Source organism: Artemia franciscana, chromosome 4, assembly GCF_032884065.1.
Source record: "Artemia franciscana chromosome 4, ASM3288406v1, whole genome shotgun sequence".
In the NCBI taxonomy this organism is placed as follows: Eukaryota; Metazoa; Arthropoda; class Branchiopoda; order Anostraca; family Artemiidae; genus Artemia; species Artemia franciscana.
Window position 1 is genome coordinate 17,406,359 of NC_088866.1, and position 26,438 is coordinate 17,432,796.

The following is a 26,438-nucleotide window of genomic DNA, read 5'->3' on the forward strand; positions in this document are numbered from 1 at the left end:
AAGCAATTTGCATACAGCAAGTTTTCGGAAAACATATTTTAAAATTGTAGTTTGAAATTTAATCTCAACTAAAATCTGGACTTTAATTAATTTAAATTAATCTCGTTCCAAAATTAATTTAATTATATGTCGCAAAAGTTCAGTGTCAAGTAAATTTCCTTCTTTTTAAATCTATGTTCAAAGGCTAAAACTTCCTCTCTTATTGCATTCGCTCAATTTTGGCTTAAAATTTTCAACAATAGGTTCATAACAATACCGTGGTCGTAACCCAAACAGACTAGGCTTCTTGGGCTAAGCAATCGCTAGGGTGCTTTCTCGACAGCACACAATGTCGTCAAATTTATTCCTGGCTGCAAACGTTTCGCATCTGAGTGGAGCACACCGATCATAAATTGCTTAAAAGCCTAGCAACTTCTCAGTCCTTACAAAATTGCTCTTGTTTCTATCTAGTCTATTTTGAATTGTGGGAGGGGCAAGCAAGTTAACTGACTTTATTTTAAATTTCCAATATGTTTGATGGAACTCCCAGAACGAACAAGTAACTACTTCCTTCAGAAAAAGTATCGAATGTGAACCCAGATGAAGTTCTTGAGAAGCTTATTAGTGATTTTTTTTTTTACTTATTACTGATTACTGATCTTTGATTATTTCTGCTTGTCACGTGTTCGCAGTTGTCGAAGAGGTTTTGTTGTTTCTTAATATTGTCTTGTTTTATTGGGCCTTTTTTGGGCATGTTGAATTTTCCTGTCCGATTGATTATAATTGGAATAAGTGAAAGAATTAAAGAACATCTTCCATTAAAGATATAGCTACATATAAAAAAAATATTAGCACGGCAATTTTCATCATGAGTAAGAACAAAATGATTACTGCAAAACCTGCCTGGTATCTTTATAGTTATTGGTATATCATATTTTGAAAATATATCGTTTTCTTTCTGGTTGGGGTAGGGGGAGGGGAGGAAGGAGCTAGATAGAGTATATGTCATAGAGAATCGACAAAATTATCCATCGTAAATTCTGGGAAAATTATTGGGAAAAACGAGCCATAAGTCCACGTAGGTGCGTAGAGCTAGAGGAGCGGTCGACAAAACTGGTGCTAGGTGTATTCCCCTTGTAAAATTTTCCACCTTGAAATTCTCCTGCATAAAATTCTCCTACACCCGCCCCTTGGAAAATCTGATCCTCACGGTAAATTTTCCCCGCAAATTCCACCCACCAAATCTTTATTTCAAGCTATGTGTATTCATGTTTCGTAACCGAAAAAAAAAAACACAACATATAACAGCATCATAGCATCATAAACAACCAAGCCTGACTTGGTTATTTATTGTAATTTCTTATTGTTTTAGGTTTCATTTATATATTTGGTTTAATATAGCTCTTTACCTTTCTTCGAATCTTTTTATTATGAAAAAGGTTTTTTGTTTTGTCTCTTTTAATTGACATACGCTTTTTCATTAACTTACTGAAGAAAGTTTCTATTTTTTTCGCTTTTTCTTTATAGAGAAATTTTGTTGTTTTCGCTTTTTTTTATAAAGAAAATAATTCCTTTTAACTGAAAGTAAGGAACAAAAATAAAACATAAAACGCGCAGAAATTATTTTATATATGAGGGAGGCTACTCCTTCCTCAATCGCTCTTAACGCTAAAGTTTGACTTTTTGTCACATTTGTTCAAGAAAGACTACCCAAACAAGAGGTCGTTGAATTTGAATGAAAAGTAGATTTAAGAACTTTAAGACTTTAGCGTAAAGAGTGAGGATAGAGACAGCTCCCCTAAGACATGGAATACTTTCTACTCGTTTTAAGTTTTAATGTTGCTACTTTCTTTTTGTTATAAACCTTTCTTTTATTAATATACTTCAAAGGTCACCTCTCATCTGACTGACTGCTCATCATTAGTTACTATGCCCAAAATGGCTGTTCTGATAATTTAATATTTTTCACAACGACGTATTAAATAGTTCTACTTTCTACTTCATAGGAATCGATAACCCTCTGGCAAAACCAGAAAAGGTCAAACTTTTGCTTGCTTTTGAATTCAAAGCAACATTTCAATTATAAGTACAAACAAACTTTTTCTAGTAGAAAGCTGTTTGATTTCATTTTTAAAAGAGGAATTATGTCACGTTTTCATTTGTCCTTTGAAGGGAAAGTTAACAAAATGACGTCAAAATGTGACCACAAATTAAAAGTAACCTAGAAGCTGTAGATTCAACCAGCTCATCCTGGAGTATTCAAGTTTGTAACTAAAAATAGCCAAATTGTGAACAAAAAGAAAAATTTGAAAAAATTATCGAAAAATTTAAATTGAGGTGGCTCAAGTCACTTTTAGGCCAACTAACTGCTCATTTTTAGTTAATATACGCATAATAGCTGTTCTGAGTATTTAATTCTTATCGCAACGACGTGTTGAATAATTCTTTATTCTAGTTTATAGGAATCAATAACCCTCTGGTAAACCAGAAAAAGTCAAATCTTTGCTTGCTTTTATTTCAAAGCAACGTTTTAATTATAAGTAAAAACAAACTTTCGCTAGTAGAAAGTTGTTTGATTTCATTTCAAAAAAGGAATTATGTCACGTTTTCATTTACCCTTTGGAGGGAAAGTTAACAAAATGACGTCAAAAATGTGACTACAAATTAAACTTAACCTAGATGGTGTGGATTTAGCCAACTTATACTGGAGTATTCAAATTTGTAATTGATAAAGCCAAAAATTGAACAAAAGGAAAATTTTCATAAAAATTACCAACAAATTGAAGTTTAGGGATGCAAAAGGGGCTTCGCAACATAGGTCAATACGAAGTAATCTATCGAAATTTGACTATCAGTCAAACAGAACCTTGATCCGTAGGGTTAGTGAACTTAACTTAGAAAAATTCTGGTTGTTAACTTAGAAAAAAGAGTAAATTATATGAGAAACATTAGCAAACATAAATAAAACGTTAAGTTTCGTTTGGATAAGTACCAGCCTACTTAAATGAGTAGCGTCGAAAGTTTACTGGCTAATAAACTGTGCTTACACGAAGTAGAGTTCACCAAGTTAATCAGGAAATAAAAAAAAAATATTTGAAGTATAGAAAACTATTGACAACACGCTAGCGTCTATAAATTTGGGGAAAGGGCGTGAACTTAAACACCGAATCAAAATTTGACTTCTAACCAAACTACACCTCAATGGAGTAGTGCCAGCTGACTTACTCGAGAAATTCTCGCATCTTGAAAACAAAAAGAACTAGACCTACGTTGCCTGGGCAACGTGAAGTGTTGCGGCAACCTTTGTCCGGCTTTGCCGATTAAAGTGTTGCGAGAGCAACACTTTGGTTTTGTTTCTTCGCTATCGGTTAAATGCTGAAGTTGTCAAAACTACCAAAGCTTTCAAAACGGCATATTCAAAGAAGAACACAATCAGTAATCACATGATCAAATTCTTCAGCGTTGAAAAAACAACAGCAAAAGAATATCGGAAAAAGGGACTAAATTGAGTTTGCAGCCAGTTGAACTTTATCCTTTTCAATCGTAGACATCGTGACGGATGGAAACTTGGAACATTATCTTATATAATCTAGTTGGTATTATAAAGCTATCCGTAACTTTTCAGGATCAAATACCATAGATGTGCACCAATTTGCACAAATTTGTAGCCCCTCATGAACCTCCTCTAGCAACCCATTCTTGCTTACAAGTCCCTCTTCCGTGAGAGACAAAGAATAATACAATCAGTAATCAGATGATCAAAGGCTATTCCTCAGGGTTGAAAAAAAAAAAAAATATTGGAAGAAGGGACTAAATTGACTTTGCAGCCAGTTGAACTTTATCCTTTGCACACCATAGGCTCTGGCTCGAGGACAAGCAAAAACCATCCTTTTTGGCCCCAGGCAAGAGTCGTACGGAGCTTTCCAAAATATAATGTCATATTCATCAATCCGGCCCGAGGTCCACACTAACAGCCGATTATTACTTACTAGGCCCCTAAATGTCACTTTGCAGCCGGTTGAACTTTATCCTTTTCAATCGTAGACATCGTGACGGATGGAAACTTGGAACATTATCTTATGTAATCTAGTTGGTATTATAAAGCTATCTGTAACTTTTCAGGATCAAAATACCATCAGGGACCCATAAATTTCCTGTAATGACTCGCCATCCAGGATCGCTTATTATTGGATGGCGAGTCATTACAGGAAATTTATGGGTCCCTGATTCCATAGATGTGTACCAATTTGCACAAATTTGTAGCCCCTCGTGAGCCTCCTCTAGCAACCGATTCTTACTTACAAGTCCCTCTCCCGGGATATACATCCAAGTTCACCGGAAACAAATAATGGGTACACCAACTAGCAAAAGTTCCAAACCCCTTGTCGCTGAAGTCATTGTAGCCTAACAGCCGATTATTACTTACAACTCCCCTACATGTCTTACAATCGGGAACTAAGTTATTCTTACCATCAATTACACCAGAAACAGATAATAGGTACACTAATCAGCAAAAGTTGCAAACCCCTCATTGCCAAAGATGATTATAAGCTAATAATCGACTGTTGCTTGGAAGTCCCCTACATATCTCACAATTGGTATCGGCCTATTTTTGGTTCAAGTGTGTACCTTACCACTGAAGTTGTCAACCCCTTGAAACTTTCAAACTGGTGTATGTCGAGAAGGAATTTTTGTAACAAAAAATGGATGACATATACTTTGATCAGCTCATCAAGGTCTATCGATTGTCATTGAAAAAAAAATTCTATCTGTCTTAGTTCAAAAGTTGACTTTTTTGCCGGAGGCCAACTTTCTAACACCACCACTTAGAAAGGAGCAAAGGATAAGCTCTAATTTCTTTAGCAATGAGAGAACTTTTAAAGTTTAAGAGGTATATCTGATACCATTTCTCTATTGCAATCCCAAGTAGAAAAAAAAGAATGGTAAAGTCAGCTGAAATCACGAACAGAAATGGCTAGAAACAATAGATGGCAGCACTTTCGGACCCGTGGGAAAATCGCACTTTTTTGTTTCTGTAAATTTTTCTATTTATCACTCAAAGAAGATATATTGGCTGTGGGGCCGGGGAACTACCGCATATATTTAACACTTATAGATTTTAGTCCATCTTCAATTTGAAACTGGTGCCTGCCTGCTTGCCTGCTAGAACGGAGCTTTCCACTCGAAAGCAGAAACATGGTTTGATGAAACGAAAGCTTGGCTGCACAACTTCAGATACTCCTCTCTGACATAGGCTATATAACTCCACTTCACTTCGCACACCATAGGCTCTGGCTCGAGGACAAGCAGAAACCATCCTTTTTGGCACCAGGCAAGAGTTCTACGGAGCTTTCCAAAATGTAATGTCATATTCATCAATCCGGCCTGAGGTCCACACTTTCCGTAAAAACCGCACAGGTTAGACTCTTACCAGTTTCCAGGAATAAGCTGAGATCGGCGGCATAGGAAAAAAAAACAACAAAAAAAACCGGGACAAAACCAAAGTGTTGCTCTCGCAACACAACTACATTATTTGAAATACTAGAAAATATAAGAAAGGTACTAACATCTTAAAATTGAGGAGAGGGACGTGGGCTTGAAGGAGGGATGAGGGACATAGAAATTGTCTGCCAATCGAGCTACATCCAGATGGGATAAAGGAGGCTGAGAGGCTAGAGGATAGTTGGGGTAAGGGTGGCTAACTGACTCAAGAAGCTTTTTTATTGGTAGTTTCAAGCAAGAAACGAGCAAATCATGTTTTTGAACATACATGAGAACATTTATTGTAAATATTTTAATTTTCTGAAATTTTGTACCTTTGGACCTTGGCATTAATGTTTGACTACCAATCAAGCTGTGTTTAGATAATGTTGGATGAATTATTAATCTAGAAGCATTTCTTAAACCACATTGACGTGCTATAACATAAAGAAAGAAAATGATCAAAAATGGGGTTTTTAAAGGTGTTTTTTCCTTGATCGGATTATTTTGTACGCGCTGAAGAAGAGAGGCGGTTGCTCTCTCGAAATATTCACTTTCCGTATTTTCTTCAGTATTTCCATTTGGCCTTTAAAAATCCCATTTTGGATCGTTTTCTTTCTTTATACTAGAAGCATTATGATCGTTAACATAAAACAGGTTACTAATTTATATTAAATCACAGGGAAAAACATGGGGCAATACATTCTTCAACTTTTGAGGGGAAGTAAAGACTTGAAGGTTAATTCAAGTAAGTTATATGGAATTTCAGCTACTAGTCCAATTGCCTTTAAAGGTTAAGAGTTGCCTAACCCAATATAGAAGTATTTCGATTGGTAATTAAAAAACACGAAATCTTACCGAATTTTAGAACAATTTTGATAGTACTAAGAACTCCAAATTTCGAGAAGAGGATTATAGGCTCGGAAGTAGCTTAATTTGATTGAGGTCAAATTTTATTACCAATCAAATTACTTCTAGACAGGTCAGAGTAGCTAACATTTTAAGTAACAACACGCTGTGATATGTTGCGATGCAGAAAGATCATCGACATTTCTCAAAATTAAAATGTATATGCAAAAGTCTCTAGATGATAGAGGAGGGATAGAATTTGAACGAAAATAAAGGATGGATGTTAAATTTTGACTGCCCTGCCTTAAGCAATTTGTCAAACTATCTTTTTCTATTCTGTCGATTCTAAGATTCTTCAAGTACCTGTCTTAGGTAAGGCTAAGAACATAAGGGTTTCCAGAAAATTGTGACAAAAATACTTTATTTTCGTGCTACCAGAGCTTTCAAAAAAAGAACAGGGGATTCTCGGATCCTGAATCTGAAAATGCTAAGTGTTTGAGAAAATGTTCTAGAAAACTTACGCTAAAGAAGAGGACATGATAAACATTGGTTGCAACTTATCCATAGTTTACTGGCGGTTTATTGGGAAGTATAGGCTTCCCTGTGCCAAATCCATTTTAACTTTACAAATACTTTGAATCTGAAAGAAACAATTATAATGATATGATTATCTGTACAGATGTGGTAAGGGTGAGAGGTGGAATTTCCTAGGAACAGAATTCTAATGATAAGAAATTTATAGAGAAAAACTTTTTATCGGAAATTACCCCCCCCCCCCCCACATTCACTCTAGTGGAAAGTTGCTCTCAGGAAATTTCCCCCATAAAAAGTTTCTCCCCTCCCTGGAACACCCTGCAGACAACCATAGCCCCGATGAAAATCCAATGAACCCCGATGAGATTTCCGATCAAAGGAACCCTTTTCAGATCTTCTAGGATCACTGGTTTGATACGATCAACCCCGGAAAAAAACCTCAATAAGTAAACACGCATCCGTGATCTTTCCTCTACCAAAAATGCAAAATTCCATATTTTTGTTTAAAGGAGCTTGAAACTTCTACAACTGGCGTTTCTGACATGCTGAATGTTATGATGTGATTTCCATTGAAACTACTTGACGTCTTGAGGGTGTTTCCTGCCTTTTTTCAAAATCGGACAAATTTTTCTCAGTCGTGTAGCTTTTTATGGGTGACCTTAATCTTAATAAACTTTATATATTTTGAATCAGTATAAAAAAAAACATTTTTTTATTTATCAACTGACATCAAAACTCTGTTTTTTAGAGTGTTGGTTGTTATTGAGCTGCGTCGCTCCTTACTTGCAGTTCGTTACCACGATCTGTTTGAAAATCTATAAGCAAAACAAAGCAAAAAAGCTTTGGTTCATCGAAGTAATAAGATACCTTAAGTATTTTAGGATATCGTATGAAATTCTGGGCTTATGTATAAAATAAGCTGTGGTTCTTTCAATGAACTGAAAAATATAGAGATTCAGTTATGTCAAAGAGACGTTGGATAGAAAAAGTAAAAAAGGAGATAACGGGAAGTTATAAGTTGAATCCATAGTAATCACTGCGGTCATTGAAAACTTCTTATATGAACTTTTTATTAAACTGGGCCCGCCGTTTTAAACTTAGTGTCGGGTGAACAGTTGTTTCAAAAATTCTCTTTTGTGTATAATTTCGTACTTAAGGACCTCATTTTTTTGGTATATTTTACATATTACATTACAAAATATCATGAAATTGGAAACTGTGATATTAAATTTTATGTACAGTATATTGGACTCTAAATAAAACCTTTGCTGCACCATTAAGCAGTAGCCATTAACAGTAAGAAACAACAGCATATTTTTGCCGATGTTATTACCCTCCATGAGCTTTAAAAAAAAATATTAGAGCTTAAAGAACAGATAAGAACCAAAATGTTATTTTTCCAAGCTCCCACCCACAGCACCTGGGGAAGGTTTGTAAGCTACAATACTTACCAATTGTTTACGTGTAGTGTTTGTTATTGGGAAATATAGAGTTCCCACTGACAACTCTATTCTAACTGTTGAAACACTTCGAGGCTGAAAGAAGCGATTATAGTCATATGATTATCTTTACAGAGGTCGGAAGGGTGAGAAGGAGGATTCCCTAGGAACAGGATTCGTCCAATGACTCTAAGCCTTGAAAATCATTCCTGGATATAGATCCTGCTAGGGAGATGATACTGAAGCTAATTTAATGAGTTATGAGATTATTGTTATTGATTTATCTTATGCTATGTATATGGTTTAGAAAATAAATCTTAGGAATTAGGTTTAGGAATCGGATATCCCAAAAACACCCAGATAGTTTATTCTTTATAGAATACAAGAACCCTTCCAGGTCGTCAGCTACTCTGTCCCAAGAAGTCTAAATCAGTGAAACAGCCCTGTTGTTATTCAACATCGGTATCAAAGACTATAAGAAACCAAAGAAAACGGAAAGTCGAACCGTTCCCTAGGGTAAAACTGATCAGCATCATCTAGTATGTCAAGCCAAGGCCATAATAATGTATATTCTTTTTAAATTGACTTGGAGATGTCCGTCCTTGAAGGAGCCTCAAAGAAAAAGAAATCTAGGAGGTTAAGATCTGGGATGCTGAATCACCACTTAAGATCGGCATTCGTCTTGATGACTGATCGAACATCCTCCTACGATCCATATCAGTTAGTATCATAAAAACTTGAGGTTTTGGTGCTTGTCCTGTCTTTCTGAAAAAAGAAAACGTTTCTTCATAAATGACAGCCACCAACCGTCACTTGTAAGACACATGACATTGCCCACGTGAAAGAACAATCTAGCTACCATGTGGTAGCCAACACGAAAGCTTGCCACAATCGAGACCGATCATCAGCCCAATCTGTTACATTCGCTAAAATGGAAGGAGAGCTATACAGCCACGGATATAGATTGACCCCCTCCCATGGCCCAGATATATCCAAATGACAGGGAAAATGTCTCTCAAATTTAAGGGCCTTGGGATATTTAATAAGGCATATATCTCTTTAAATGTTCAAGTGACTCCACATATTTTAGAAGCTACATATTCAGTGATATTAATGGTTTTGGAAGGTACTTATTCATCACTGTTTCTGAAATATATTCGGCTCTCTTCAGTTTCGTATGTTTCATTGATTAGTCGATTTTTGAAATATCCATTAACAAATGTCATTTCTTTTAAAGGTCTTCCAACTACTAGAGCGACCAAATGAACTGCAATTGATAGAATATCATAGCAATGAAATTGAAGATGCTCGAAGAAATCTAATTGAGGCATGGAAAGGAAATGTGTCAATAGATGTTGCCTCTAACCATCTATCAATACTGGAAACATCTATAATAGATGCTATAGAAGATGGCTGTAATGTATACCGGGATGGTTGTAAGGCAAAATGGGATATTTTTCCAGCAATATTCTTTGCTGCTACTTCCCTCATGACCATAGGTAGGTAAGTGCCACTTTTAAATCTCTCAAAAAGGTTAAACTTAGTGGTCTTACTAACGGGACAATTTACAAAAAATCATATCATTTTTATAAAGCACACTAGAATACCTTTTTTCCGAGAAATATGACACTGACTGCAAACCAAAATTTTAAAGGTAAAGGGGTCTTTAAGTAATCCAGATCTTATTACAGGAAACAGTCTCGTAAACAGGGGACTGTTGAATCCTTAAAATGTAAAAATAGCTTTTAACAAATTCTAGCCATTTCAAGAATAATCTACTCAACCCATCGATGTTGTGTTATATTTAGTATCCCTCACCTCTCCCCCCAGAAATACAATCTTATAAGTTTTACATTGGAAACGAATTGTTTCTCAGCCTAACCCATAATTTAGATTAATGAAAATTTAGAATGAAATGGTAATTGAAAATATTTTTGAAACATCAACTGAAAATTAAGTTAATGTAACTCTTACTTTTTAGATGGGTTTAGACTATCAAATTTGTATGTTTGTTCAACCATTTATAAAAATTCCTAATATTCATTTTTGTATTTCGGCTATTCAGCACTAAGCCATCTGCAGCTAATACAGAACACAAATTTCTACAACTTCATTCTTTGGTCTCTTTTCTGAAGTTCTTGCATCTATGGAATCTTTTCTTATGATCCATTCCCAAACTATTTGAGGACATCTTAGTTTATTGGCCCTGGCAAGATAGGTAAAAGTATGACTCTTGCCAGCCCATAAACCATAAAACGTAACTTAGAATTTCTTTCGATACTGTTCAAGGAAGCGGCAAAACTTTCAAGCCATATTTTTCTCTCGGCCATATTTTTCGTTGATGCAATTCTGTGATGCACGGCCAGTCAAAAGAGTACCTAAAATTATCCCATGGTGATTCCCTTGTAAAAAATATATTCTCAGACTTGTGGATGCTTCCAAGCTTCCAAGCCACACTTGACCATTGTCATTACCATAAAATCTAGTATATTAAAATTGGCATTTTGGTTCTTAACTGTTTTGTAGCGTTACTACTTTGCTTTGAAGCTCATAGAGGGTAATAAATTTCAAAAAAACCTTGTTCTTTCTCACTTTCTGAAAAATAATAAAAGAAGTGGCAGGTCGGAATGCTGAAATTGGAGGGAATGAAGTGCAACGTGAAGGGTTCGCCCGTGATGACAAGCCTGAAATTGTAAATAAATTTGATGATTCTTTCCCTAATATTCATCGCTAAATGCAAAATATTTTAAAAAATAGATGTCAACCGATTCAAGAGTTTTTGATTAGTCCTTTAAGTTTGGAATTAGTCCTTGATCTACGTACAAGTGATGAACTGCTTAATATAATAAAATCCGAAATCAAATTCTGCGGGAGCGGACGGCTTGTCTCTTCGAGCGTTTAAGGCAATAATGCATTATATTCTACCGTATCAGTCGCACAACGAAACTGCGGATCTTCAACGCTCTAGTCGGCTCTGTGATGCTTTACGGAGCTGAGACATGGCAAGCATCAGCTGCAACCCTCAAGAAAATAGACGTATTTCATGCAAAGAGCCTGAGGAGGATTGAGGGCCTACGATGGTCCGACTTTGTCAGCAATGAAAAGCTTCTGCATCTCACAAAGCAGTCTTGGTTTTCGACTCAAGCAGCTGAGCGAACCTTACGATGGTTCGGGCATCTGCTTCGGCCACCACATCTACCCGCAAAGATGATCTGTGACTTCGACCATATCAAAGTTGGTTGGAAGTGACCTCGCGGCCGACCGAAGAAACGTTGGTCCGACAGCCTGTCCGAGTTCTTGGCGATGGCAAACATCAGACAGGGCGAAGAGCATATACTCGCCATGGACCGAAGTGCGTGGAGGAGGCAGACGTCACTCTCTACGCCGAGCACTGCCCGGCAGGAGACTTAAGTCAAGTAAGTAAGTCAATTCTACCGTATCTGCTTTTTATTATAAATTTGTCACTTAATAGGTATATTTTCCCTGATCAGCTAAAAGTTGCAAAAGCGATATCACTTCATAAAGGTGATCCTAAAAAAGAAATCGAGAATCGGAGACCGATTCCGATTATCCCATGTTTTTAAAATTATTAGAAAAACTTATCCATAAACGTCTATATCGTTTTCTACAGGTGCTTAATTTGCTGAGTAAGACCTAATTCGGACTCCGCAAAAAGCACTCGACAACGAATGCTTTGCAACAACTTAGAATCAATTAACAGTGGTATGGACACAGGTGAAATGCCTTTGTCTGTATTTATAGATATTTGCAAAATATTCGGTACAGTTGGTTTCCAAACGCTAGTAAGTCGGGCGGTTAGAGTCGTTAAATGTCCCGAGAAAGTGGTTGAAGTGGTTCGAAAGCTATCTCATAGGGAGATTCCTCAAAGTAGTGTTGAATGATGTGAACTCAGCAGCATTTACAGTGAGGTGTAGAGTACCACATGTATAGGTTCGCTGCTTTAACTCATCATGTTGATCTCATTCATCTTTGCTTGAAATAAGTATGTCTTACCTCGTTTGCTGATAATACTGTTTACTGCGTTTGTCTTATCTGTGAATGTGCTAGTAAGAAAAGTGAGTCTTGCATTGGAAAGGCTGGAGATTTTCACTTCATTAAGTCTTTTGTATGTAATTGTTTGTAAGACATTTTAAATGACGTCCTATAGAGTTGGTACACCATTGAATGCGAAAGCTAGATAGCTTTATATGGTGATCCAGTTCAACAAGTTGATCATCTTTGCTACTTTAGTTTTTATTTTGATTGCCACCTGGCATAGAAATGTCACAGTAACGTAATTTACAATCATACCCCTTTCCATCACAAATGGGTGATGTCACTGATCAAAGGTGCTTGGTTTTATCAGTCAAAAACCACTGACGTCTTTTGCACCTCATTTTGCCTGGCAATATGATCAACGTCCTTCTGGCACATGCTATCATAATTTGAGTTTTTCCCAAGGGATTTACTGAAGAAGTACTCCACCATCGAGAACTATATGCTTGTCACTGAGATTTTTGACGAAGTCTTCAGTTTTTGGCTGCTTCTCTACAATTAGACACCACATTACATTGGTGAAGTTAGGCTTATTGGCTAATCATGGAAGTCCGTTTGCTTCAAAAAGTGACGGAGGCGGTGAACACAATTCATACTTAAAACATGACTCCAAATTATCTTCAGTATTTCCAGCATTCGTCACCAGCTACTGAAACATCAATGCTGGATCAACAGCAACTGACTGACCGTCAATAACTAGTGCCGCCTTATTAGCAAGCGTTAGGGCCATTTATTTTTTTTTTAATGTCTACGTGTTGACGTTTTCCACTATCATGCTATCCATGATTTCTTGTCTGACAGATCTAGCTGTGTCAACGTTGACTGTTTCATTAGCCGTAGCTTGGGTCTTCTGCGAAGCTGGTATTCTTAGCAAGAAAGCAAAGGAGCTTGATAGTGTCACGGTTGTCGTGTTCAATCCTCGACTCTAACTTCTTTGAGCTGTTCGTTCCTCTGGTATTGGACCTTTACAAAAGTTTGTATCGAGAAATCAACTAAAGTACAAGTGGGTGCTGAGAGTAACTAAGTCAGTCTTTGCTATTCATTCCTGCCACTTGCCCTTGTAAGACCAACGTTAGTTTCCAACGAGCACTTGAAAACCTGCTTAATGACGAGAGCTGAAGACAGACCCGCTAAAGGATTGATCGTTTCCAGCTGATTCATATTGTAAACCCTGGCCAACTTTGGCGTATAAGAAGTGGTTGAACGCTGAAAAATAACAGAAAACATAGCATCAATTGCCTGAAGGCAAAGATTCTAGTTCTGGATACGCTCTACTTGGATGAATTTCTCCAGTATGTGTATCGTTTCTATGTATTTACGGGATTTAGAAGCGCCCAAAGTATTTTTACATTCTGGGAATGTGAGGACCCGTCGGTTGCAAAAGGGTTGTAAAACGGATGGAATATTTAGATGAAGGTTTTAAACATACATTTAAATAAAAATGATTTTCATAATTACCGTGATCTAATACTCTACGCCTTTATATGGAACTAAATTAAAAAAACAAGTTTTTTTAAAGGAAAGTAAGGAGTGGCATTAAAACTTAAAACGAACAGAAATTACTTCGTATTTAAAAGGGGCTGCTTCCTCATCAACGCCCCGCTCTTTATGCTAAAGTTTGACTCTTTCTCTTAACTCTACTTTTTAAAACAGTAAAAAACTTTAGCGTAAAGAGCGGGGCGTTGATGAGGAAGCAGCCACATTTTTTAGATAAAAGCTTGAAACTTCTAAAATAGGGTTCTCTGATATTCTGAATCTGATGGTGTGATTTTCGTTAAGATTATTTGACTTTTATGGGGTTTTTCCCCCTATTTTCTAAAATAGGGCAGATTTTCTCAGGCTTGTAACTTTTGATGGGTATAACTAAACTTAATAAAACTTATATATTTAAAATCAGCATTAAAATGCGATTCTTTTGATGTAGCTATTGGCATGAAAACTCTTTTTTTGTAGAGTTTTGGTTACTATTGAGCCGGGTCGCTCGATACTACAGTTCGTTACCACGAACTGTTTGAAAACAAAATTTACATCCTCAAAATCAATTTCAATGTCAAAGAGCCTAATTTTTAGCTTTAGGTTCAAATAAGGGTGATCTTAATGGTCACCGTGATCTAATACCCTATTCTAGAGAACAATTGTGTTCTTGGACGATTTTACATGAAGACACGAATTTCACTTCCTAAAAATCAACCTCAGCCTCACAAAATCTAAGTCTTCATTTTACGCTCAAATAAAAATGATTTTCATAATCACCGTGATATATTACCATAATCACCTTATTCGAGATATCAGTTTTGGTGTTTTACGGCAATATATGCAAACACGAATTTCATGCCCTCAAAATCAATCCCTAAAAAACATAATTGTGAAACAGCTGGATGACCTAACTTCGTATACTTGGAATCAGCACATTTTTCTGAGTCGGGTAGTTAAAGAATCTTTTCTCTTGCAAATTGGTTCGGTTTAGGCCTTATAAGAGGGGAGTCCGTTGATTTTGAATTAAAAAGCAAACCTGGCATTAATTCCCCCCTTTTTAGGATTGTATGAAAAGGAGGTTAGTTCATTTGTTAATAGATAAGTCTATCTATTATCTGTCATTGCTAGGGCAGTAGAACCTAGGTAGGTAGTCATAGAGCTAAGATTGTTATAGAACCTGTAGCTGTTCAGGTGTTTGATTAATTTGGCTTGGGTAAACGGCGGAAGTAGCCAGGAATATAAAAATGAACATAGGACTATCAGATTGCCTGGAATGAGAGGTAAAAAAGGTACACTTACCTATGGTCTTAGGCAGGTTGAACCAAGATTTTAGAATTGAAACATGATTTTTCACACATTTGCTGGATTAAATAAGCCTCTGGGGGAATAATAGAATGTAAAATTGTATGTGTATTTTATAGTGAATAAATTTCACCTTATTTTAAAAAGGATTAAGAATAAATAAGGAGTAAAAAAAGTTCAACGGAAACAAGAAGATTGGAAGGAACTGCAAAAAATTAGAAATAAATAAAGGAATTTGGAAGGGGATAACAAAGTTAGAAGGACTAAAGGAAGCTCGGAGGGATAAAACAAAGTCAGGAAGGTGAGAAATAACAAAAAAGATTCGAATGAAATAAAGGAATTTGAAAGGGACTAAGCATGTCAGATGGTGTAAAAGAAGATAAAAGCAATTCAAGAAACTTGAAAAGAATTACATAAGTTGGAAACAACTAAAGGAAGTCAAAAGGAACTATACAAGTGGGAAGGGACTAAAGAACTCGGAGGGAACAAAATGGTGTCAGAAAAAAACTATGAAAATCAAAAGAGACGAAAGTAAGTCGAAGAACTAATGGAGTTCAGAAGGGGCAAGGAAGGTTTGAAGGCACCAAATGAACCTCGAAGAGACAGAAACTTACGAGAGCCAGAAAGGACTAATAGAAGCTCAAATGAAATAAAGAAAAGTTAGAAGGGACTAAGGAAGCTGGAGCTTTAGGAAGGACTAGGAAGTTCAATGGAATTAAAGGATACTGGAAGGGATTAAGAAAGTAAAAAAAAACGAAGTGAGTCTTCAAAAAACATGAATATCGAAAAGAACAGAAGCAAGTCAAAGGGACTAAAGTGCTTATTTCATTTTTAGCAAGCTTTACAACTTTTACAAAGAAAATTCACATGTTTTCGGTCTTTCTCGTATAGGTTTCAAATATATTCATTTCTTCGTAAGGTTTTCATGATTTTCAATTTTGTCGAACTTATTTCAATTTTTTTTCGATGTCGAGGAACTTTGTCGATTTTCAATTTTGTAGCCGAGCGTTAAATGTATTGTATTTTGATGGATGAATTTTGTGATTTTATATTTTATCAAGGCAATGCAATGATTTTCAATTTTATTGAGCCGATTTGAAATATTTTTAATTTTTTTTTAGTGTTTTTCAAAGATTTTTAATTTTTGTCAAACCTTCGTTAATCCTTGTCGAATTTATTTCCATGAACCTTACCACGTTTTAAACCTCTTTTGAGCTTCGTTTTTTGTTTTTCGACATTCATACTCAATTTCAAATTCGTTTCATCCCTTTGACTTCCTTTCGTCCATTTCTATATTCACACTTTTAACTGACGACATTTAGTTTCCTCCGACTTCGTTTTGCCCCTTTCGAATTTCTTAGTGCCCTCCTGTTTCTTGTAGTCCTTTACAACTTTTCATTATTCTTTCCAACTTTCTTTGATTCCTTTGATCTTCCTTCCATCATTTTTGATATGTACACTTTTTACTGACCTCCTTTAGTGTCCTCCGACTACTTTTCGCCCCTTCGAATTTCTTAGTGCCTTTCAACTTCTTGTGGTCCTTTCCAAATTTTCATTATTCTTCCCAACTTTCTTTTATTCCTTTGATCTTCCTTTAGTCTTTTATTACTTTCTTGGTCCTCTTTTACCTTACTTACTCCACTTAGACTTCCTTCAGTCCATAATCACCCTTTCCTTGTGCTTTCTTTTGCGCTCTCCGACATTTTTAATCGCTTTGAAGTTCTTTTAGTCCCTTTGACTTCCTACCGTTCTTTTAATGTTCGTTGTTTTTTCCGACTATCGTATGTTTCTTCGGACTTTATGTATTCTCTTCTGACTTTCTTAGTCCCTTCTAGGAAGTTTTAATTTGTTTGAACTTCCTCTAGTCAACCTTGAAGAGGTTGAATTGACTAAGTCAACTCAACTTCTCGTATGTCAACCTGAAAGACACCCAGACTATAATGCAAAGAAAAAGTACACGATCATATTAAACAACAATAAAAAACCGTAAGGACGGATTGATATATGGTAGCCTTAAAAAACACGGTGGAAACAAATGCTTCAATTTTGGCAGAAGACCAATATTTTTTTTGCTATCTTTGAGCAAAAACGGTCAGTAAACTCAGGGAAAACAAAACACAGATAAAACGCATTGAACTAAAACACAAAATATTCTTGAGAAAGGGGCGAGGGAAGACTACCAACATGGACAAATAAATATAAGCAAATCAATTATAAAAACTCTGAAGTTCCATCATGGATATCATTCTTTATAAAGATCATCCGAAAAATGGAAATGTCATTTAGTATATTTGGCAGGCTTGTTTTTGGCTTACCTGTTGGACGTAAATTGATTGCGGATGTGGAGACAAGTGTAGGTAAGAAGTTAATTTTAAAGTCCTTTGGCCGGTGTTTCCAAATGTATAGTCTGCATGTCGAAAGTGTCCAAGAAAACGTTTCAAGGTCACATGTGTCCGAAAACCACTTAATTTAGGTTAATTACATAAAAAACCATTACATACAGCAAAATTAGGATTTTCATTATTCGGGAAAGTATGACTTCTGAAAGTCCATTCTTAAGAATGGACTCAGGGTGCACTGGTGAAATTTATATTAGATCTACCAGTCTCTACTCACTTCGTATTATCATGGCTTAGTAGACTGAACACATTATTTATGAATAAAAAATTACATAAATTAAACTTTAATTACGAAAGTTCTATCTAAGGTCATCAAAGATCTGTCCCCTTTGCGAAGGAGAGGGTTGGGGACAAATACTTCAAAAGACTTTCCTGGAGCATAATTAAGGCTCTTTATCCATTTCTGAACGTTTCATTTTCCTGCAGGGACTTAGCTCGATCACTTTCATGGGGGGCAAGAAGGGTCCATATCTAGATAGACAAGGGGCATGGGCAATGTAATAATTTTTTCTCCAAGTTATTTTTATTTTGGGGGAGGGGACTGCTGTTCCTTGCCTTCTCCTAAACAACACCCCTGTTTATATAACCAAACTATTTCTCTGGATAGTGAAAACTAATCTTCTAGAGTTGTACCAAAATTGTTTTCTGGCAGCAAACATACGGCAGGTGATAATTTTTTGGAGAAAAGGGACCATCTTTAAGTATTTTGCCTCAAATATATCCAGTGCAAGTAGACCATAAAATATACATCTAGTAGAACTATGCGCTGTGCATTTTAGTTCCAGCCATTCATCAGTGTTTATTGAATAATAATAGGACTATTACTAAATACAGGGTGTCAAGCACGTTTACAGTTAGCATTTAAGTTACCTATGAAGTATTTCCGTGAAGTGTTTCGAAGCACTACACTATGCGTTTTTATATTGTTTCCTATGTATTAAAAAATTAACAATGTAGAAATAATGTATAAACTAGAAAATTTATACCAAACAATTTAGTAAATATGAAAATGAACATAAGCCATAAAAATCCAAAAGTCTCAGGTGAGCAAAGATAGGTATTTAAGAAATAGGAAATTTTTTTTGCATCTTCAGCTGAAACTACTGCTACTACTACTACTACCAACAATTCTTTGCAGCACCAAGCCGCCTGGGCAAGCTCACTACCAACAGTAGCCTAGTATTTAGAAGTATTTAGTATCAGTATTTGAAGTATTTAGTATCAGTATTAGAAGCAGCAGGAGTAGTGAATATACTGTAGTAGTAATATTAGTAGCCTTAAAGTTTTAGCTTATTGGATTATTGCTGTTACACCCCTTTAGTAACCTGCATGTATATAGTCTGCTTTGATTTTTGTTGAACAACCCCTTCAAAACGCCTTGAAACCTTTAACTTATTATTCTAAGGCGTTCCTAAGATATTACTGTTACGCCCTTTTGACAACCTGCATGCACATAGTGTGTATTTGATTTAGTTCGACTTAACCCTCAATAATCCTTGAACGTTTACCTTAGTACAATTAGTCTTAGCAGTAGTTTCAGCAGAAGTAGTAGTTGTAGTGGAAGTAGTAATATAAGAAGCAGTAGTAATAGCAGCAGCCTGCATATATTGCCTTTTCATCAATCAATCACCCTACTCATCATTTCCCTGAAAGTTCCAACTTAATGGTCTAAGCCTTTTCTGAGATACGCCCTTTTGACAACCTGCATGTATATAGTGTTCTTTCATTTAGTTCAATGCTTCAATCAATAATCTATGAAAGCTTCACCTCTACGCCATTAGCCTTTTGTGGATACCAAAGGTCAAACATGCCCCCTTTCCAAGTAACAAATACTATGAAGGATGAAATATTACAAGGGGGCTTTTCGGGGAATACTGAACTAGATTAGAATTCAGTATGTGCAAGCAAATAATTTCTTAGGCTGCACTATTTTCCATTTTCGAAAAATTAAGCAAAGAGAAAACGGGTTTTAATTTCGACAAAGCAGTGAACAAAAAATAAAATATAAAGGCAAAACTAAACTTTAACTAAAAAATAAAAACAATCCGAATATTTCAGCCCCGCGTCCGGGAGCCTTTCTCAACAAAAAAAAAATTACAAACGACAAAAAGAATAATAAAATGTTTTTTTTAAACATAAGACAAAAAAAAACACGACAACTAAACATACGAAGAAAAAAATAAGAACATAAAAAACTAAAATAAGAATGAAAAAAAATAAATAGGAACGAAAAAAATAGGAATTTTACTGAGAGGGAGCTTCATTTAGGGGGGAATTTGCCTCGGGGGATGGCTCTCGGGAATTTTACCGGGATTCTCTTTCTTTCAGGATCAGAGTACGCACATCAGGTACGGTAGTACGTTTTCTTTGCAATCTATTTTAACACGAGACCGAAAAACAGATTTTTTCCAGTCTTATTAAATGCCACTATAGAGCAAAAATAGTCTGATTTCTTTTTCTACAACTTCATAACGAAAAAGAAATAAAAAATAAGTAGTGAGAAATGACCAACTGTACGTGAAAATGAGCTTTTTAATAGACCTAGCTGTCAAATTATGGTTTTGAGATATCTGGATTTCAGAGGAGCTTGAAGTAGTGAATTTACAAAAAAGTATAAAGACAACTTTAAAACTTTAAACGTTTCAGAAGATTGCGTAAAACGTCTACGAGGCAGGCACCCTCGGCAAACTCCGCAATTTCATTTTTCAGTTTTTCTATATCCATATGTAATTGGTCTTTCCAATTACACATGGAGACAGGTCCACCTGTGTATTAGAAGGTCTTACAGTCAATTCTTTGGTCATGAGGTACTATTTTATCTTCAAATAAATAAAAAACAAAAAAAAAGGAAAAATTCAACTGAAGTTAGGTAGCGACATTAAAACTTAAAACGAACCGAAATCATTCCGCAGATGAGGGGGTTTAAAACCTCCTCAACACTTCTCTCTTAACTCTAATGCTATTTAGAACTCTCAAAAAACTTCTTGTTCTAAATACATGTTCTTAAGGAATTATGAAGAAAATCCAATCTTTAGCGTAAAGAGTGAGGTATTGATGAGGGGATGACAACTTCTAATTCGGAATATTTTCTGTTTGTTTAAGTTTTAATGTTACGCCTTGCTTCCAGCTAAGAAACTTATTTGTCTTTTTAAATTACCGATCGTGTTTCATACAATGCCGGGAAATTCTTCTTCCCTTAATGGAAAGTTCCTTTCCTCCACAGAGAATTCCTCAAAATAAAGTTCCTACCACGTAGAATACCCCCTCCTCTCCCGAAAATTTTCTCTGGACAATTCCATAATCACAGAAATTTCCTCCTTGTAAAGCAATTGTCTTTGATTCCGCCTAAAAACTCTCCTTAGCATACATTCACCTTGTATTTCTTTTAATTTTTGATTGTTTCTGACCGTCCCTCCCTCTCCTTCGAAGAACAATTTTCAAGAAAATCCCCCTACCCCTGCGGAAATTTATTCCCACGGGAAATTCCCTTATGGAGAATCTCTACCGTGGAATTTCCCCATGGAGAATTTCTCCTGCAAAAAATTCCTTTCCGCAATGTAAAAATCCTCTGGGCAATTTTAACTCCAATGAACATTTCTCTGAAACATTCCCACATGTAAAATTGAGTCGGCAAAGAAAAATTAAGAAAAACAAAATGTAAAGAATTTTGTATAGGAATTCTAGCAATTCCGTAAGCGAAATACTTTCCTTTAAAAAGTTTCATTCTCTGGAAACTGCCCTCCCCATTCAAAACTCTCCCCATTTAAAGCTGAGCTCTCAACCCTCAATCACCCTCAAGCTGAACCCCCCCCACCTAACAAAATAAAGTGTAAATATACTTTACAATAACAAATACTATATTTAAACAATGAGCAAATTTCGCAACTTGCAGTTTCTTCCCCGGGAGTTGGGGGATTGACGTTATCCCCAAAAGTATAATTACTGGAGATTTCAAACATACTAAAAAAAATTCCTACTTCCAAATCTCGTTTGGAAGACATTAGAGAAAAAAGAGGCGCGAGAGGGTGGCTGATTTCCCTCCAATCCTTTTCTTCACTTAAAAAGAGCACTTAACCATTTACTTTCCTCTCAAATGAACCCTCTCCAGATCTTCTAGAATCATTGATTTGATACGATCAAACGTGGAAAAAACATAAAAAAATAAAACATATCCTTGATCTTTCTTCTGTTACGCCTAAAGGTCGTAAATGGCATTTTCACACTTCTGAGATATTCGACAAAAACTGTTTGCTAAGCTGTTCGAAAGGGAGAATCAGCAGGGAAATGTATGTTCAGTCATACTTTGAGTATGTAAAATATGGGCTTTCCGCTGGTTAACAGACATTTTCCCTAAGTTAAACCGGTTGCTCTAGAAGGTAGATACAATATCTACTTGTAACAGAAAGTTTAGCCTGATGTAAGATAAGAGCTTTTATTCAAATATATAAAGTGCAACAGGATTCAAGTTTTTTCTTTTGTTTCTCAGCTAACAGATTAAAAGGAACTCAAATTGGATTGAATACACCTGAAGATCTTCCAGGTTCTCTTCTTCGACATCTTTTTCATTCAAGGCGTCCCTGGTTGATTCCGATGGAGGAAGAGCAGCGTTATACTCATGGAAAGTCCTGGGGATTACAAAAGTATGGCATAAGTCCATCAGATCTTTGTGTTTCGCTGGAGGAAGAGGAATTGGTCCCTTGTATACACTGAAAAGCTGCAAGGAGTTTTTGTTGGGTGTCATTCTACGTCGTGATTCGTTCACTTTTATGATTGAAAAGTCAGAGTCGTAGTCGTACCTGAAATGAATCTCGGTTGGCCGCTCAATCGAGTAGTTGAGCAACTTTATTGAATTCCATTTCATTTGCAGACTTTCCCCATCGGCCTCTTAGGCCCATTTTCGGTTTCTCAAAATAGTGTTAGCAATTTGCTTGAAGTCCAGCCAAAACTGTAGTCATCGATCACGTGTATCTTATATGGCTCAGGGTTGGTTCTGGCTATTAGGCAGATGGTTCTCCAGTTTTCTATACAAAACACAGGTAAGTGTTTGACTGCTCTTTCGATGCATGAGTGCATGCTGTACCCTTCCTGCTGAGAATGGCCACTTTCAAGAAATATGTGATTTATTTCTTGGACGTGATACAGTGTCCGAAAAGCATGTAAAAATATGGAGGCAACAAAATGGTTTTTGAACTGCCCACAGCAGCCATCAGTAACAACATATAATTTTCTATTGCCCGACAATAGTGCGATTCGACTGCAGGAAAACTGCTAGTGTGACCTCTGGCGTAAGCTAACTGATCATCCGTTAGTCTCTTAGAGACTAGATTTTTGGGACTCGACACGTTTCTTCTATCTATGCCAGCGGTTCCAGTATTGGTTTTGTTCTTGACATATCCAACAACAAACTTTTCACCAACTCCCAGAGTTGCCAAGAAGAACTTCTTGCACACTTTTATAAGCACTATTCATATCTAATGTGTAATAGAATGAGTTTTGCCGCCGTGAACTGCTGGTACTTGTCGTTCTCCGACCAATTTGCTCCTTTGTCAAACATGTGACTCCGTGCAGAGTAAGGGATCCCATGGTGTCATTATGAAAATTTGCTTTGGTGTTGTCTTAAATTATTACCGTCAGTGCTGGGAGTTGTGTTTATAATGTGAGTTGTTCTTATATTCTTATGTCTAACATTAGTAGCATGGACTCAATTGGCACAAGCGCAGCCCTACCCTCCTGTACTAATGGAGTTGTTAACACATTTTTGGCAACATTAGAAGAATATACAAACCGGTTTTCGAGAATTTTACAATTTCCAAGAATGTTGCGATAACTGGTACTGCGTGATCATTCATGTTCTCATTGAAACAATACATTGAACACAAGCGGGCTCATATCCTGATTTACTAGAATTTCTAGGCATGTTTCCTAGAATTTTCAGGATAATGCCTTATCCGTATTGCATAATCATTCATGTTCTCGGCAAAACAATACCTGTGATAGCCCTTACATCTAGTGCATTGGGATAACAACTGATCTAACAAAATTTTTAGATTTTAAGCAGTGTTCCATCGAATCTTATGATATTTTTGTCTAATGTAGGAATTGAGCGTGAGACACATTATTTCCTATGGCAAGAAAACGACACGTCACTCGACTCAGCTAACAACTCATTGAAGATATAATTTTCTTAGAACATTCTAGAAAATGTTCTAGAAATACATTCTAGACAAATATTGAAATTTATCACAAATGGAAATATATTGTTTCTGAGACACTCACAAACTGATATTGAGCGTCACAATATCTCTACAAGTTAATAGCGTAGTCGGTATCTCAATTGGATTTGGATACATGGTAAACACAATCAGTGATTTGTTTTCGAACACCTTTTTTGTTATCATTTTGAGAACATGCATACCATGGTGATTTGAGACAGACATGGTGCTGGACAGACATATTCTTTTGATGGCTAATGAAGCTTTTTTCATCTCCAAAAATTATAATGACAACAGCCAGCCAGGTATCACTTTTGTAATGTAATGGTTCAGGGTATATCATTTTTCCATTACTGGGCTTGTGCGTGAGTTTGGGTCGCTTGATTCCCGTCCGGGAACCCTCTTACCCATCGAGGGCCCTTATTCCCTCATCCAGAGACCCATGCCACCCTCTAAGGACCCAATGATCCCCCAGCCTCCCCCCAATTCTGGTCCTTACTTGGCGTTCATTAAAAATCGAAGATTTTAAATTAAATAAATAATTCTCGTATCCTTTAAAACAGCTGAACGGGGTTTGAGAGAGTCTGTTCAGTGATTCCATGTAGGTTTTTTTCTTTACTTAGCTTTGAATAAAAAAACCAAGATTTTTGGTAAATTAATAGTTCTTTTATCGTTTAAAAGCGTTTTATGGGTTTTGGAAAACTCTGTCCCTGATTTCTTTACTCGGCATCCATTAAAAAATTGAGAGACTCTGTTCCCTGATTCCTTGTGGTTTTTTTCTTTACTTGCCTTTTATTAAAAAACGAAGATATTTTTGTTAAATACATAGTTCTTTTATCCTTCAAAAGCGTCTTATGGGGTTCGAGAGACTCTCTTCACTGATTCCATTTTTTGTTTTTTTATTTAATTGGCTTTCATTGAAAAAAGCGAGATTTTGTGTAAAATTAATATTTTTTACATTCTTTAAAAGAACTTTACAAGGTTTGAGAGACTTTGTCCCCTGATTCCATGTGTGTTTTTTTTTCTTTACTCGGTGCTAATTAAAAAATCGAAAATTGTATGTTTAATGAATAATTCTTGTATCTTTCAAAGAGCGTCACGGGGTTTGAGAGTCACTGTTCATTGATTCCACGCGGATTTTATTTTACTTGGCGCAAATTAATAGACGAAGATTTTTTATTAAATAAAAAATTCCTGTCTTTCTTAAAAGAGCTTTACGAGATTTGAGAGAGTTTGTTCCCTGATTCCATGTTGGTTATTTTTCTTTACTTGACGTTCATTAAAAAGCGAAGATTTTTTGTTAAATAAATTATTCTTGTATCCTTTAAAAGATCTAGACGGGGTTTGAGAGACTTTGTTCCTTGATTCCACGTTTTTTTCTCCTTTAATTGGTATTCATCTAGAAAAACAGTTTTTTCTTTACGTGGTGTTAATTAAAAACCAAAAATTTTCTGTTAAATGATTAATTCTTGTATCTTTTAAAAAAGCGTTATGGGATTGGAGAGGCACTGTTCCCTGATTCCATGTGGTTTTTTCTTTACTTGGCGTTCATTAAAAAACGAGGATTTCTGTTAAATAAATTATTCTTGTACCCTTTAAAAGAGCTTCACGGGGTTTGACTGACTGTGTTCCATGAGTCTATGTGTAATTTCTCTTTAGTTGGCGTTCATGAAAAAAAGGAAGTTTTTTCTGTTATATAAATAATTCTTTTATCCTTTAGAAGCGCTTTATGGGGTTTGAGAGACTCAGTTCTTTGATTCCATATGGTTTTTCTTTATTTACTTGGCGCTAGTTAAAAAAAGAAGGTTTTTTGTTAAATAGATAATTCTTGTATTCTTTAAAAGAGCCTCTTTTCTCCATTCCATGTGGGGGTTTTCTTTACTTGGCGCTCATTAAAAACGAACATTTTCTTTTAAATAAATAATTTTTTATCCATTAATAGAGCAAAACGGGGTTTGAAAAACTCTGTTCTGTGATTCCAAATGGTCTTTTTTACTTTCCTTGACGTTCATGAAAAAAACGAAGATTTTCTGTTGAATAAATAATTTCTATATCCATTAAGAGCTTTGCGGGGTTTCAGAAACTTTGTTCGCTGATTTTATGTGTTTTTTTTTCTTTCTTTGGTGCTCATTAAAAACGAAGATTTTTTTGTTAAATAAATAATTCTTGATTCCTTTAAAAGCGTTTTATAGGGTTTGAGTGTCTCTTTTCAATGATTCCATGTTGTTTTTTCTTTATTTGGTGTTCATCAAAATAATGGAGATTTTAATTGTTAAACAAATAATTCTTGTGTCCTCATGGGGTTTGAGAGAGTCAGTTTCCTGATTTCATGTGGGTTTTTCTTCACTTAGGGTTCGTTAAAAAATGTAAATTTTCTGTTAGATAAATAATTCTTGTATCCTTTAAAAGACCTTAAAGGGATTTTAGAGACTCTGTAGTCTGATTCCATGTGGGTTTCTTTTACTGGGCGTTCATTAAAAAAACAACGATTCTCTGTTAAATAAATAATTCTTGTATCCTTCAAAAGGACTTTACTGATTTTGAGCGACTCTATTTCCTTATTCTATTTTGTTCTTTTCTCTACTTGGCGCTGATTAAAAAAAATTGTTAAATAAATAATTGTTCGATCCTATAAAAGAGCTTCAAAAAGGATATTGTCCGAACTGCTCCTCTAAGGGAATTTCAACCATACATGTAAATTCTGTAAAATC

The 26,438-nt window shown here is 35.8% G+C and overlaps 1 protein-coding gene across 1 annotated transcript in view; it reads left to right on the plus strand.

The window, feature by feature from the left end:
* The window catches only part of LOC136025709 (potassium channel subfamily K member 5-like), a 111,225-nt gene that overhangs the window by 33,864 nt on the left and 50,923 nt on the right, over positions 1–26,438 (plus strand). The window contains exons 3-4 of the mRNA XM_065701691.1: positions 9,520–9,785; positions 17,415–17,473. Of these exons, the coding sequence (XP_065557763.1) occupies positions 9,520–9,785; positions 17,415–17,473 (325 nt within the window). The remainder of the gene's footprint in view (positions 1–9,519; positions 9,786–17,414; positions 17,474–26,438) is intronic.